We start from the raw sequence: 15625 nt of genomic DNA, 5'->3' as shown, positions 1-15625 counted from the left end.
GCACTGAAAAACAAGCACATCCATCGCATTGATTAGCAATTCTATTTACTTTAGTTTCACCATTGTTATAATTACCCATACATAGCTTAAAGAACTTTAAAAAAATAACTCTCAAACTTAATTTTTTGTTGGTTTTGTAATTTTATAAATTTCAATTATAATGTACTGTGAAAAACATTTGCTCCATTTAGTGTGCCGGAGCTAAAAAAAAGTTTGAAAGACACTGGATTATACCATGATGGCATGCTATAAGGCATGCATATCCTACCTTCAATAATCTTTTTTAAAAATGTACAGCAAAATCATTGCTTCCAAATGCATGAGTTTTATGCTTTGTTAATTCCAAAGATCAAGCGCCATGCCAACTCAAAAATGCACCTGGGAAAAATTTACCTGAAACATATAGAAAGCCAGTTTTTCATTGTACTCCCATTCCTTCATGGCTTGCTCTACCTCTTGAGGCAGGACTGCACCACTGTTGCCCTGGTTCAAGGTGGAATGGTAAAACTCTGCTATCTTTGCCAGCTGCTCTCGAAGGTACCTCGTTAAAATCTGTGTCCATTCTATGAAATACGTTTAGAAAGACAAAAATTTAAAGAGCATTTTAGAAGTCATGGCCACTCCTGTATAAAATTTACAGATCCCACCAACTATGTTTCAAAATAATGAGAAAACAGGAAAACAAAGGCTCATTGAGGCCTGTGCGTTTCTTAAACCCAACACTGAACTCCTGAGAAGGGATTTTATGTTTCTGGCAGATAAGAGGGTAGAAAAGTGGAGGGGATGTAGCATGGACATTAATGCATGTTACCATGAAACACGTTAACAGAAAGGTGATCTGTTGCTATAAAAACATAATTACACTTCTAAAGGTGTCATTAACTGCTTGCCCAGCAACAGCCACTGCACTAACGCGCATTAATGTTATGGCCTCCCTCCACACCTCTTTAACTAGAAAACATTATTGCAGAAGTGTATTAGACTTCTACATTAAAATACATTAGTAGCAAAACCTTACTGTAGTTCAGCAAATGGGGCACAAATGTACGTGGACATAGAAAAAAAAAAATGAAGGCAGATAATGACCATTTAACCTAAAGAGGTAATTTTGTCAAGTTATTCCCATGCATAAGAGGCTACATACGTGCAGAAATAATTTCTTATATAATAAGACACACCATTGACATGGTAGTGCACATTTTTGCCAGTAGGCATGCACAGGAATGAATTCTGGGTAGAAAATGGGTGGTTTAAAGTGCATATGCACAGATTTTGAACTATCTTAGTCTACACACACACACAACAAACTACACACCTTTATTTACAACTGCTCCAAAGCAGGTTTAAGTGATTGGGCCTGAAACCTAGGCATGTTCTCAGCCGCATACAATAGTATTTTATAAAGACAAATAAGTGCCAACTTGACTTTATATATAGGGTTACCAGATTTTAGTTGACTAAAATCCGGACTCATAGCCCCACCCCCAGGCCTGCCCAGCTTCATTATGTCCACGTCACACCCCCTAGCCCCGCCCCCTCAATCTGTTCTCATCGGGAGGGCTTCTGCCCTTGCATGGAATGCAATGCAATGGCATGCACGTGACATCACCACTTTGCAACCACGCAGGCATGGATGCCCTCCTGATGCGGTCCCAAAGAAGAAGCTTTTCAAAACCCAGATAAAGTACCGGATTTTGAAAAGCCGTCCAAACATGCCCTCTATAAAGAAGACATATCCGGGTAAATCCGTACGTCTGGTAACCCTATTTATAACAATAAGAAGCATTATATTTTTGATGCATATAGTGTGAATGCTGTACAATACAAAGATCTCAAGTAAAATAAGGTTTGAAAACCCTATTTATAAAACAGCACCTAGACAGACAACTACATGTGGAGGTGCATTCTCAATATGACATCCAAATCTGAGTTTAGACATTTTGTGAAACGTGCACAAAAATCCAGTAGCAAACATGACCATTTTCAAAACATAAAAATGTCTTATCTTATTGTTTTGAAAAAGGCCATTTTTCACATATGCTTGATTTCAGTGCATCAATCTTTTCTTTTCTTTTTTTTTTTTTTGGGGGGGGGAATATCCAAAAGGAAAAATCCCACACAAAACAAGCCATTGGGATGTAAGAAGGGACAGCATTTTTAGTAAACTGGCCAGAAAGACATCCCAGAAGAGAAGTGGGTCACCCTAAGGTGCACTGCAGTGAACTTCACATAAAAAGGTCCAGGCACACATCTCACCACAACCCCCTTATAGTGTAATGGGGAGCTCTCCAAAACACTCCCAAAATCTACTGGACCCTACTGTATACATCAATAACCTTTATGCCTGCAGGTGTCACCTAGATGTAGGTACATTGGGATTTGGGTGGGTTCTGGAAGGCTCACAGTCCACCATAAGTGTAGTAGTTCTCAAAAATGTAACTCCTCCTCCCTCTCTGGTTATTCTAGTCCTCTAAATTTTCTCTTCATTTTGCCTCTTCCCTCCACTGGAGTTCCTTTCTACCCTAACTCTTGTTAACCGTGTCGAGCTTTACGAATGTAGAGATGATGCGGTATACAAACCTAAGGTTTAGATTAGATTAGTTAGAATGGGATATGGGCCTGAGTCCCCCATCTCTATGGTTGACTACACTGCCAACTAGGCTACTCCAGGAACTTGATTGCTGCTCTGATAGGACTAGCCATAACATCTGAAGCTATTGTACAGGCTTGCCATATTAGGACAGACCAAAGGTCCATCAAACCTAGTATCCTGTTTCCAACAGTGGCCAACCCAGGTCACAAGTACCTAGCATGATCCCAGGTAGTATAAAAGATTTTATGCTGCTTAACCTAAAGGATAAAGGGATTGAGAGGTACAGATAGCAGCAGAGGTAGGTTATAGAAGTAGAGGTAGAGGAGCAATCTTCCTTCGCTCCTGCCCCATGCAGATTGCCATTAGGAAATAGCTGTAGGGAGTTCCCGTCGTAGTCTCGAGAGACTACGGGAACTCACAGCAGCCATTTCCTAATGGCGATCTGCATGGGACAGGAGCATAGGAAGATCGCTCCTGCCCTGAAAGCCCGCTAGACCACCAGGTAAAGCCGGGAAGGCGGGAGGGAGGCGGGGGTGGGTCAGAGCCGGATATTTGCGGTTTTTCGCCATTCGCGGTCCGGCTCTGCCCCTATCCCCCGCGAATCTGGAGGGAGAAGTGTACCTTTTCTAATTCCGCTACATCTTTTCCGAGATACAGCAACCAGAATTGTATACAGTAGTTGAGATGCAGCTGTACTATAGAATGATACAAGGGCATTAAAACATTTTAATCTTTGTTTTCCATTCCTTTCCTGATAATTCCTAATAAGTATGTACTGTTTCATATTTGGGGAGTGGAATGGGGATCAGTGACCACTGGGGGAGTATGCTAGGTATTTGTGACTTGGATTGGCCTCTTTGAAGACAGGATACTGGGTTAGATGGACCATTGGTCTGATCCATTAAAGCTATTCTTATGTTCTTAGATGTACGCAGCACTCTACACATTATATGAGGGTACTTTCTCTTTTCCTAGTGGGTTCACAATCTAAGTGTTTGTACCAAGGGCAATTGAGAGTTAAGTGACTTGCCCGGGGTCACAAGAAGCTACAGTGGGAAATTAACCCTGATCCCCAGGATCAAAGCCCACTGCACTGACCACTATGTCATTCTTCTATTTTCAATCCTCAGTAGCCTCTTTGGACTTGAAAATACGATCTTTGGCTTGAAATTGCAAGAAAAGATTTCAGCAATTTCCAAGCAATTGTGGAAAACTGCTTTAAATGTTACCTTTTATCACATCTGCTCCTAAAATCCTTTACTCTTTAGATAGAGAATTTTAATTGTGACAAGCCGCTTGTGCCAGAAAGAATAAAGCATTTCCTTTATTGAATATATGGACCTTAACATTTTAAAGACAGCCCAATCCTGTAATCACAGATGTATAACAATGTATATTCCCAGAATCCTTTGTGACAGATACCAAGAATAAAATAGTATTTATGGTAATCTTTAGCAGCCATTTAACTTGTTGAAAATTAGATCTATGTGCTAATATACTGCACTAATGTTCCACTATTATTGCACAGCATGAACCTATTGAGTGTTAATTTAAACCTTTCCTAAAGGCAGAGGCTTAGAACTCAGAATCCTTGAAGTGTATCTATTTTTACTGCATGCAACTTGTATGAACAGTTTTTATTTTGCTAAATCATTTACAAGAAGCCAGAAACCACTGGGCATTCAGATATTTTTACATTTATGAGTTTTTATATGCCCTTTACTGAACCATAGTCCTTTAAAATGGTTAACAAAAGACGGTAAAAGCTAGAACAAAAGATGGTTAAAGCAAGGGGGTTCGTGTCCCAACATATTCCATACTGTGCGCAATTGTCTTGGGGTAAAAGAACAAGCCTTACAAAAGAAACCTGGAGGGCAAAAGACAGCTGTGAATCCAAAATGATACCAAGGTAGTGAAAATTCACAACAGCTGCTATTTTTGTGCTGAACAGCGAGATATCACCCCAAGGCAAATGGCTTAACGATCGACAAGCCATCGTCTTCACGGAATTCAAGACTAAATGGTGGCCAAAGAACCATTTTGCAATCTATTTCAAGCACCGATTGAGAGATTTGAAGTCCGGATTAGTAGAATTTTAGGAACTATGAGAAAAATGTCATTTGCATATATGGGAAATGATGTATTAAATGCTTTCAATGCCAAAGTCCAGCCCACTTGCTAAGCACCAATATCAGTCTTATCATTCCCCCACCTGAGCACAGTGCACCTTCTTGTCCAGTTTTGCCTGTTTTGACTAGATCATAAGCTCTTCTGAGCAGGGACCGTCTCTTCTATGTTTTGATGTACACAGTAGTAGCACTATGGAAATGATTAGTAGTAATAGAAGCTGTCTGAACACTTAGGGCTCCTTTTACGAAGATGCATTAGAGCAGTGGCCCAACCCGACCATGTGCCCAAGGCCCCGCCCCCAGGAGGGACCTAAGGCTCCCGGGCCTATTCTGATTGGCCCAGGCGCCTTAGGCCCCACCAGTAGGCGAGCTTTGGGACGGATGGGCCAATCCGGCCTCATTCCGTCGTTGGCTGCCTGCCGGACAGGCGGGTTTGGCTCCCGTCTGTCCGGCCAACTACAGAAAGGTACGGGGAAGGGGGGTGGGGGTGTCGTGGAGGTCGGCCAGGGGGGCCGCGGGTCGGCTGGGGGGGCGGTCGGAGGTTCTTGGGGGGGGCGGTCGTTGGGGGGAGGGGGGTTTGCGTCGAGGGCAGGAGGGCCTGGGATCCCTCCTGCCCGTAATGTAGTACGGGGTGGGGGTAGGGGGTCGCCGTGGCCAGGTGGGTTTGAGCTCCCTCCTGGCCCGAACAACTAGCGGGGGGGGGGGGGCGCCAGGGCCAGGAGGACTTGGGCTCCCTCCTGGCCCGAACAACTAGCGGGGGGGGGCGCCAGGGCCAGGAGGACTTGGGCTCCCTCCTGGCCCGATATTGTCGGGGAGTTGGGGAGTCGGCGGGGCAAGAGGGCTTGGGCTCCCTTTTGCCCCGATCGTGTCGGGGAGTCGGGGGGCAAGAGGGCTTGAGCTCCCTCTTGCCCCGATCGTGTCGGGGGTGCCACGGTTGGTTGGGGCAAGAGGGCTTGAGCTCCCTCTTGCCCCGATCGTGTCGGGGGTGCCGTGGTTGGCTGGGACAAGAGGGCTTGAGCTCCCTCTTGCCCCGATTGTGTCGGGGAGTCGGGGGGGCAAGTGGGCTTGAGCTCCCTCTTGCCCCGATCGTGTCGGGGAGTCGGGACCGCCATGAGGTAGCAGCAGGACACCGGTATAAGCTTGTACATGATGGGGGGGGGGGGGTCGGAAAGCTGTGGGGGTGCGAGCGGTCCTTCAGGGTGGGGGTGCGGGTGGGAGTGCGTGCGAGCGGTCCTTCGGGGTGGGGGTGTGAGCGGTCCTGCGGGGGGGGGTGAATCGGATGTCGGGGGGGGGGGCATCAGGCTTTCAGGGTGGGGACAGGACTTCAAGGGGGAGAGGAGAGTCGGGGCGGGCGAAAGGAGAGTCGGACGGCGACGGGAGAGTCGGGCAGCATGCGCGGTATACGGGTGTGCGCGGTATATAAAAATTTCTGTACATAAATTTGTGTTTTTCGCGCGCTATACCCGTGTGCGCGTTTTACACGGGTGCGCGTTATCTACGTGAAAATACGGTACTTGTAGTGATATCGTACATAGTGATGCTGCCATCTAGTATTTTAAAAGCAAACTGCAAATCTGAATCTGATCTGTACGGTATGTGGAGGATGCTGTTTTCTAACAGATTTGAAAGCTGATTTCAAGTTCAAACTTTACAAGTGTACATTTACCGTGTTACAGACACATTTCCAAAAACGTTAGCTTGCCATGTAAAAGGTAAATAAAAATTGGCATGCAAATCCTTTAAACCAGATTGTTAACTGTAAAATCAAAAATCTGGTTTAAAGGATTTGCATTCCAATTTTTATTTACCTTTTACATGGCAAGCTAACGTTTTTCTCTCCATACTGTTAAGATGGTAACCGCCCATCCCCCTGATTCTCTTGTGCCATTTTGATTCCCCCCTCTGATGCCCTCTGTATCATTTTAAAAGATTAACCCCCCCCCCCCCCCACCTAGGATACCCTAGTGCCATTTTTTATTCTTTTACCCTTAGGCATGGCCACAAAAAGAAAAAGCTACTCTGTGGAGTACAAGAGGAGAATCGTGGAAGATTCTTGGGGCCAAAATCTTGCTGCTTTCTGCAAAGAAAAAATGTTGAATATACGATTGCTCCGCAAGTGGCGAGCAGAGTATGGTAAACTAGTTGAACAAGTGGAAAAGGGAAATTCTAACAAACGCAAGTGTGGATCAGGTCGGAAACCAATATTTTCTGAGCTGGAAGATCTGATCTGTGAATGGGTTGTTGACAGGAGAACAAAGGCTTTGGTTGTGAATAGGGCTCATATTCAAGAATTCGCCCTTGCAATGGCGCCACAGTTTAACATAGCCTCTGAAAATTTCAAAGCATCACAACACTGGCTGGATAATTTCCTTCAGAGAAGTGAATTGTCTTTAAGAAGATCCACGACATTGTTTAGGCTGGAAGATGCTCAAGTGATTAAGCGAGCACTTGCATTCAAGTCCTTTATTGATGAGATTGACTTCTCTAGCTTTCCAACATGATTGCTATGGATGAAACTGCAGTGTTTATGGGCCAATCATCTCAAACAACAATTGAACAGCGGGGTGCCTCCTCAGTGTACATTCCCTCCACTGCTTATGAAAGTGCACGTGTGACCTGTATTTTGGCAATTCGTCTGGATGGCACTAAAGTCCTACCTCTAATAATTTCTAAGGGCAAGAAGGAAAAGATTGAACGTGTTTCAGGAATTTTTGTCCTTGAAACTGAAAAAGCCTGGGCCACACAAGCTGTTATAAGAAAGTGGGTAGATTTAATGCTGCCACTTGTTATGCGAGGAGGTCAAAGAGGTCTGCTAGTCTGGGATGCAGCTAGCACTCACCGTGCTAAAGATATGAAGTCATTTCTTCATGAAAGAAAAATAGATCAAATAATGATTCCTGCGGGAATGACGGCCTATCTCCAGATCCTTGATATTGCAATCAACAAGCCATTCAAGGACAATCTGTGCATGGAAATTAATGACTACATTGAAAATAGAATGGAGAGAAATCAGCGTGGAAACTTTGTGAAACCTAAACTGCAAGAGGTTGTGACTTGGGTGAAGAATTCATGGGATAAAATCACTGATAGTTGCATTGAACATGCATTACGAGCAGGCTACCTTGATAAGAAGTACTCATTTGAGGTCACTGCTATTGCTAAACATGAGAGATTTGGTCCACTGATTGTGAAAGAAATGGAGTCCCAAGTAATTGACCTGGAACCTCAGGGTGTGAGTTATTATGATGATGTTCCAGAAGATGATGACTTGATTGTCATTGATTAAATGTGTAAATGTATCATACTGTAAACTGTTATACAGTAAATGTTTTTCTGGTCTGTGATACAGTTTTTTCTGGTTTGTGATACAGCTTTTCTGGTTTGTGATGACCTGTACCATATACAGGTAATAAATGTCTTTTTTTCAGCAATAAATGTGTACTGTATTCTTCTTCATGGAAAAATAAGACATCCCCCTGAAAATAAGACCTTGTGCATATTTTGGAGTTTTTAAAAATATAAGACAGTGTCATATATTCGGGGAAACAGGGTAGCCGCTACCACCTCCTCTTGAGCAGGTGATAGTTTTTTGGCTAGCGTGCACTAATCCGGTTCATGCGCTAAAAACGCTAGCGCACCTTCATAAAAAGAGCCCTTAGTAACATATAAGCTAACGATGGAAACTATCCCCCCCCCCCCCCACAACTTGATGAGAATAAAGCATTGCACCATGGCATTTAAGCAGGTCAATCAGTCTCTATGCAAAACTGGGGCAGAACAAGTTAAGAGTATGAAGGTGTGAAGTATCCCAAACCAAAAATTATAAAAAGCAAAATTACAATGTTAAAATACTGTATGTGGCAAACAAAAAAAAAAATGCTCCACCAGCACACCTTGTAATTTGGTTAGAAAAACACACATTCACATCAAAGCATAAAATCAGAGCTTTACACAAGTAAATCATAAAAGTATAAAATAACATAACTAATCAGATAAATATTACTATGACCTTAAATAATTTCATGCCAAGGTAACACCGCATTAGCAACTGGAAAACACAGGAGTAAGGCAAGAGATTTGTTTGCCCTTTCCAACGGTAAAAGAGTTGTTCTGTCGTCTCTGCTTAACAATAGGCCAGGAATTAAAAAGCAACTTAACTTTTCCCAAGTTACTAGATTTCACTAAAAACTTTTAAAATCCAACACAAGAGCACTGGAAAGGTTTACTTCAAGAGCTTAAGTGGAGGAAGAGATAAATTGCAAGCCTAAGAATGAAGGGAATGTTATACAGTAGAGAATGACACGGTGACAAAATTCATCACCGTTCCCGTCCCCGTGGATAACCGCGGTAAACCATCTTCATGTCATTCTTTAAGGAGAGAGGGAAGAATCAGAGTATGAATAGCCACAACCACTGACCCTCAAGCTTTGCTTTGAAGAATGCTGGTGTAGAAGGACTGATGTTAAAATAGACACTAAAAAATGACATGGGATTATTTCTTGCGGTTATCCATGAGGACGGGAACGGTGATTAATATTCAATACCCTTCTAAGGTACTGGGGCTGCAACCATGACTAGTTGTTGTTGCTTTTTAATAAATCTTTATTAATTTTTAAATATTAACAGTGCAATACACAGGCATAAGAATATATAACACGTCAAGAAAAGCACATTCAACTTACAGATATTCAAAATCAATCATTTTATCCCACCCACCCACTGATTAATCACTATGTATATACTCTTTCAATAATCTACATTTATTTAAAATAATACAATAACACAATCCAACCCCCCTGACCACCAACCATGACTAGTTTAAACAAAAAGACTTAGGATTTTAAATCTAAAGCGAAACTATAACATGACCAGTATAAAAACCAGGAAGTTTATGCCAGGTACTTGTGACTTGAATTGGCCTCTGTGAAGACAGGATATTGGGCGAGATGGACCATTGAACTGACCCAGTAAGACTATTCTTATGTTCTAAATACAGATTTTGGTGAACCCTTCCTTAACCTACTCGTATGTATGATTATCAATGCCTCTATTATTTTGAACAAGTTTAACCCCCCACCCCCACCCCCCACACACACACACTTTTTTTTTTTTTACAAAACTGTAGCGTGGTTTTTAGTGCCGGTCGTGGCGGTAACAACTCTGAAGCTCATAGACTTCCTACGAGCGGAGCTGTTAAAGGCCGCGGCCAGCACTAAAAACCATGCTACAGTTTTGTAAAAAAAAAGGGGGGGGGTTAGTCACTTCAACAATATTACAGGCAACCCCACTCAAATGGGATTGCAATAAACCAGACGAAGGACAGACACCCACAACTACACAATGGTTCTAAAATCCTGAGGACGGAGGAAAGAATTCAACTGCCTAACCACTTTCTATCATATATTAGCATCAAAAGGGAAGTTGTTATGTGCAAGAACCATGAGACTACATGATGATACAAGACAGCCTGACTCTATTAATTACATTACATTAGTGACTTCTATTCCGCTCGTACCTTGCAGTTCTAGGCGGATTACAAAGAAGCTAACTGGACATTTCCAGGAACATTACAGTTTAGGTATTAAGATTACAATGAAGCTAACTGGATATTTCCAAAAGAATTGCGAGTTAGGTAGTGGACTACATGGTTGATACTTAAGAGAGAAAAAATTACAAGAGGGGGTGAGACTATTGGGGAGGTGAAGGACAAGGGGAAGAGTTAAGATATCTGGATACATTTTTTGAATAGCAGAGTTTTGATTTCTTTTCGGAATTATTTGAAGTCGCTCGTTGTTGTCAGTAAGTTGGAGATGGGGTGGTCAAGTTTCGCTGCCTGCGTCGCTAGTAGGTTGTCGAGACCTCCTGTGGTAGTCTCGCGAGGTTGCTGAAGGAAATCTCGGCAGCCATTTTAAAGCAGAAGCGGCACCTGGCAGGAAAGAGTGAGGTTCTTCCCTGCCCCCAAAGAGGCTACTAGATCACCAAGGGCCTTGTTAAGGCAGCCTGGGTAGAGCCTACTGATAGTCAGAGGGCCAGGTTGGTGGGGGAGGGGGGAAGACTTGTTTTCTTCAGAAGTCAGGGATGGTCAGTCGGCGGTTCAAGAGGGAGAAGGCCATCATTTTTACTGAACTCTGAACCACAATTTCAGTCCAATTTTATGGCCAACTAAAGATTATCATAGCCTAATTTTATCAAGGACCAGAAACAGCCCCATAAGGAAGTAAATAATATATATTTACCAATATTTGGATCTGTTGCTTGACGTTTCTTGATTTTTGCTTCTGAGATAGCAGAATAGTATGCACAGGTCATTTTGATCAGCCATGCCGCTCGCAGTAATGGCACAGAGTACTTGGCCAAATAAGCAAATGCATCTTCTTTTTTACTTAGGATAGGAACCTGAAAATACAAGCAAAAACAGCAACACTCATCATGCATAAAAATTTAAGAAATGGCTTCATTTCTGGCTAACAGCGATGCCATAAATTTTCTCTGTAAATCACCAATAAGGGTGCAAGGGCCCAAAACTGGAAGATTTCTCTGAAGGATTCTCCTCTCCTTCTCCAGTCTATGCACCAATGCAAGGTTTCTAGGGGCAAGGATGAAACTGACAAAAGAAGTCTATTTGAACAAGCAAGTTTCAAGTTTATTAAAAACTTCTTATACTGCCTAAACAGGCTTCTAGGCAGTGTACACTATTAATAATACATAGAAAAGATCATTAAACCCAAATTATAAAATTAACAGAGCTGGACAATACTAGGGAATGTTAGTACAACAAATTACTTGACTTATGGACCAGACATAAGGAGATGGGCAAGAACTACAATATTTTCAAAAAAGAACATTAAAATTGAAGAACAATAGGGAGAGGAAAAACCAGAAGAGAATTGTTTTGTCCTTAGAAGGGCAGTTATTATCCAAACGCAACACTCTGCCTTTATGAGACCAAAGAAAACAGCTATTATGCACCAGATAAATCACATGCTGAGCCTACAGTAGGAGCAAACATGGAGTCCTAAGAAACAGAAAATGTTTATCCACAGATCTGAGACTGTAGCAGCATAAAGCTTAACACAAAGCATAAGTTCTTTAGTAAAGCAACCCTAAATGCAAGAAAGAACAAGGCGAAAACAGCCTCTTTGCTTGTACATTTGAGGCTATTAAAACTAAACTAAACCTTAAATTTATAGACCGGGTCATCTCCATGGAAATGGAGCTCGACTTGGTTAACAATCAAACTAATAATAACAACAATAATGTTAAAGATTAAATAAACCAAGAAGAAAAAATAAACTGAAAAACAGGGAAAACGATAAAGAAAGTTAAGAGAAGCAAAATGTTAGATATTTAGAGAATAATAATGTTTTCAAATTCTACAGGATTCTTTGCTTTGATTATTCATTTACAAAGGACAGCAATAATTAAAGATGCTGAGTGCTTCAAGCCACGTCTAGGATCTTATCGGGATTTCTAACAGAGGACAAAATCGGCATGTTCTCCATCCGATTCCCTTTCCTTCCCCTGTGAGTGCAGTGCATTCATGGAAAGATAGGGGATGGAAGATTTGGTGGGTCTTCCACTTGTAACTCTCTGCCCTAGTCTAATAGGTGATAACAGCTTTGGCCAGGGAGTTGAACTGGAAGGCTCATCAAGTCTTCCATCTCGGGACTTCATGAATGCGTTGTACCCATACAGTTATAGTAACTGGCTCCATGTCACTGGGACAGAAATAAATCGCAGTCAAAGTTGTAATCATGCTTCAATTAGAAAAAAAAACAGAATACCAACACCAAGTTTATCTTGGCCTGCTTGAAGAGCCAGTCAGACTAGTCCTATATAGTTGTATCATTAATGTGAAGCAGCTTCATATCCAAGCAATAAGCCTATTTTATAGTTTATATACTGTCATACACTGGCAGTAGAATAGGAATTTACTGGCCAAAACACAGTCAGCCTGACCATTTCAAATCTTCCCCCCTGAAAACGAAGTCATGATACACAGCTGCCTTGGAATGTTTCAACCTTGACAAGACCTGGCTTGAACAAAAAGACTGTAAGGAAGCAAAGTGAAGCATGTAGTGTAGACAGTAATAACCTTTTTAACCAGTGCAGTCAATGGCTTGTTCCCTGCTAAATCCATAAACCAATTGTGAATTGCACTCTGAGAGCGAGCCGTGACCAGCCAGTAGTTGTCTTTGGCATTGACTTGTGGCTTCTTTTTCCCTGTATCTTGGAAAGTGTTGAGTTTGAGTTTTTCTGCCAAAATGCTGCTAAAATAGGCACCAATCTGCAGAAAGAAAATGAGAAATAGATTAACACTGTTGAATGCTCACACAGTGGATGCAATTTAAAGAGGCTGGGATTTAAAAAAAAAAAAAAACACTCCCTCATTCTATGCATTGAGTGCACGCATAAGTTATAGAATGCTAGCATTTACATGTGTAACTTTTATGAATGTGTTACTTAGGTGATAATCAGTATTCTAGAACAGTGGTTCCCAACCCTGTCCTGGAGGACCACCAGCCAGTCAGCTTTTCAGGTTAGCCTTAATAAATATGCAGGGGGAAAATTTGCATACCTATCACCTCCATTATATGCAAATCTCTCTCGTGCATATTCATTAGGGCTATCCCAAAAATCCGACTAGTTGGTGGTCCTTCAGGACAGGGTTGGGAACCACTATTCTAGAACAGTGGTTCTTAAATCTGCCCTGGGGGACCCCCAGTCAGTCAGGTTTTTAAGATATCCCTAATGGATATGCATCAGGCAGGTTTGCATGCCTGTCACATCTATTAAATGCAAACCCCCCTGATGTACATTCAGCAGAGCGTTTGAAGGATTTGGATTTTCTTTCTAAGTCAATGCCCCCTCCTAAAGAAGCCAAGACTAGCGAGGGGGGTGGGGGAGTCCTAATTTTTGCATGTTATATGTTGAAGAGGGTATTTATGCCCAGGAGTCAAGGCAAGCTATGAAAGGAATAGAACCTCCCGTCACACTAGAAAAATAAGTACATTCAGTCTATATATGTCGATATCGATTACAATGTGTGACAGCAAATGGGTAATATGGGACTCTGGTAACCTTTGCCTAAACCTGTGGCATTGTGGTTATGGGTCTGAGCACATCATAATATTTTTTTTTTTTTAAATTTTTATGAAGAAAAAGGTTTTGAGCGCTTTACAGTTGGATTTGTGTCTTGTGGATAATATAATGCATATTCATTAGGGTTATTGTGAAAACCCGACTGGCTGGAGATCCCCCAGGTCAGGTTTAAGAACAACTGTTCTAGAACTTGCTTAGAACGTAAATACAAGGGGGGGTTCACAGGAGGAGGCACATGAACAGGGTCACCCCCGGTGAAAGCACAACTAAAAGAATGCTCACACAACAAAACATAGGCATGTAGATGGCACCCAGATGCCCTTATAGAATTAGCACTCAGCATGCTGCATCCCGGTATCAACTTTGTGGTGCCCAGTTGTAGAAGTGCAAACCCTCTAAAAGCACTCTCTTGTCTCAAATGATGACGATTTATTAAAAGAATACCACCTTGATAACATGTGTAGTATGATTGGTGATTGAGTCTGTTACTTGTCATATGTTTTATGAATCTCAGATACTGTCCAAAATCAACTTCTCCCCACCACCCCCCATACACACACATTGTAATTTCATTTTATTTGATATATAAAGCCAACGCAAAAATGCACATCTCTACAAAATCAATTAACATTAGTGAATAGGCCCCATTACAAACAGAACATTTGGTAAATAGCACACATTAGAAGGCAGACTGATTCACGAAAATGTAATTGATTTTGTTATACTCTCAACTGCTTCCTCCCTCCATTCACTTAAACACTTGAGTTAGGAGAGAAGAAATATACCCTATTTCTTCCAATATCACTACAGGATACAGTAAACAATATTGTAACCACTAAACTACTGCAATGCTCTATTCTCAGGTATCTCTGTGAAATTAATGAAAAAACTCCAACTGATGCAAAGCTTATATACTACAAATCTAGATTTCACCATGTCCCACCACTTCTTATAGGACTACACTGGTTACCAATAGAAAACAGAATAGAAGTCAAACTGTGCTGCATAACATTTAAAACACTACACAGTGATGTCCCTAATATCTTCCCCAGATTTACTATTAGCTATGAGATCTCTACTAGGCCTCTATATCTCACCAAGATTTCTATTAGGTAGATCTGTGGACCAACTAACAACCTGACCCTATCATTCCCAACTCTGAAAAATATAAAATACAAGACATCTAACAGCAAATCATTCAACTACCAAATAACAAATGTGTGGAACTCATTTCCCATTGAAAGTCACACAACCACAGTAAACACACTGTTTCACAAAACTCTAAAAACTTGGCTCTTTAAGAAATCCAAAGAGACTCAGATAATAATACAAGTGGTACATAGACTAAACCATGTGAGACAATCACGTACAGACAATGCCAGACAGTGCGTGCAGGACATCAGCGCACTGGATTGAAACATTATTTTAAAGTGCTCCGAGGGAGCGTGGCGGGGGAAACCACCCCACTTTACTTAGAACTGTTGGCGCTCCCGTTGTGGGGTGTGTTGGGGGGGAATCCCCCATTATAGAGGCAACAGCTTTTTTCCCTCTTTTTTAGGGAAACATTACCGTTTCCGCTGTAATGGGGGGCTCCACCCCACCCCCCACCCCCAATGGGAGCATCAACAGTTCTAAGTAAAGTGGGGCGGTTCCCCCCCCCCCCAACATCTTACCTCAAGAGTGCTTTAAAATAGTGTTTCAATCCAGCATGCTGACGTCCTGAGGGATTGTCTCGCGTGGTTTTGACTCATCACCAATACAAGTTACCCAAAACAATGTTAATGATCTATTACCTCAGATT

At 42.0% G+C, this 15625-nt stretch overlaps 1 protein-coding gene across 6 annotated transcripts in view; it reads right to left on the bottom strand.

Annotated features, from left to right (window-relative positions):
* Positions 1-15625, bottom strand: part of MED12L (mediator complex subunit 12L) — a 388873-nt gene that overhangs the window by 353669 nt on the left and 19579 nt on the right. For all 6 annotated transcript variants that reach the window (XM_033957964.1, XM_033957968.1, XM_033957967.1 and 3 more), the window contains exons 4-6: positions 12818-13009; positions 10959-11118; positions 394-563 (exon numbers count right to left, since the gene is read on the bottom strand). In XM_033957964.1, coding sequence (XP_033813855.1) covers positions 394-563; positions 10959-11118; positions 12818-13009 — 522 coding nt within the window. The remainder of the gene's footprint in view (positions 1-393; positions 564-10958; positions 11119-12817; positions 13010-15625) is intronic.

This window comes from Geotrypetes seraphini, chromosome 9, assembly GCF_902459505.1.
Source record: "Geotrypetes seraphini chromosome 9, aGeoSer1.1, whole genome shotgun sequence".
Classification (NCBI taxonomy): Eukaryota; Metazoa; Chordata; class Amphibia; order Gymnophiona; family Dermophiidae; genus Geotrypetes; species Geotrypetes seraphini.
Note: the sequence above shows the minus strand (reverse complement) of the source record. Positions and strands in the feature narration are given on the sequence as shown.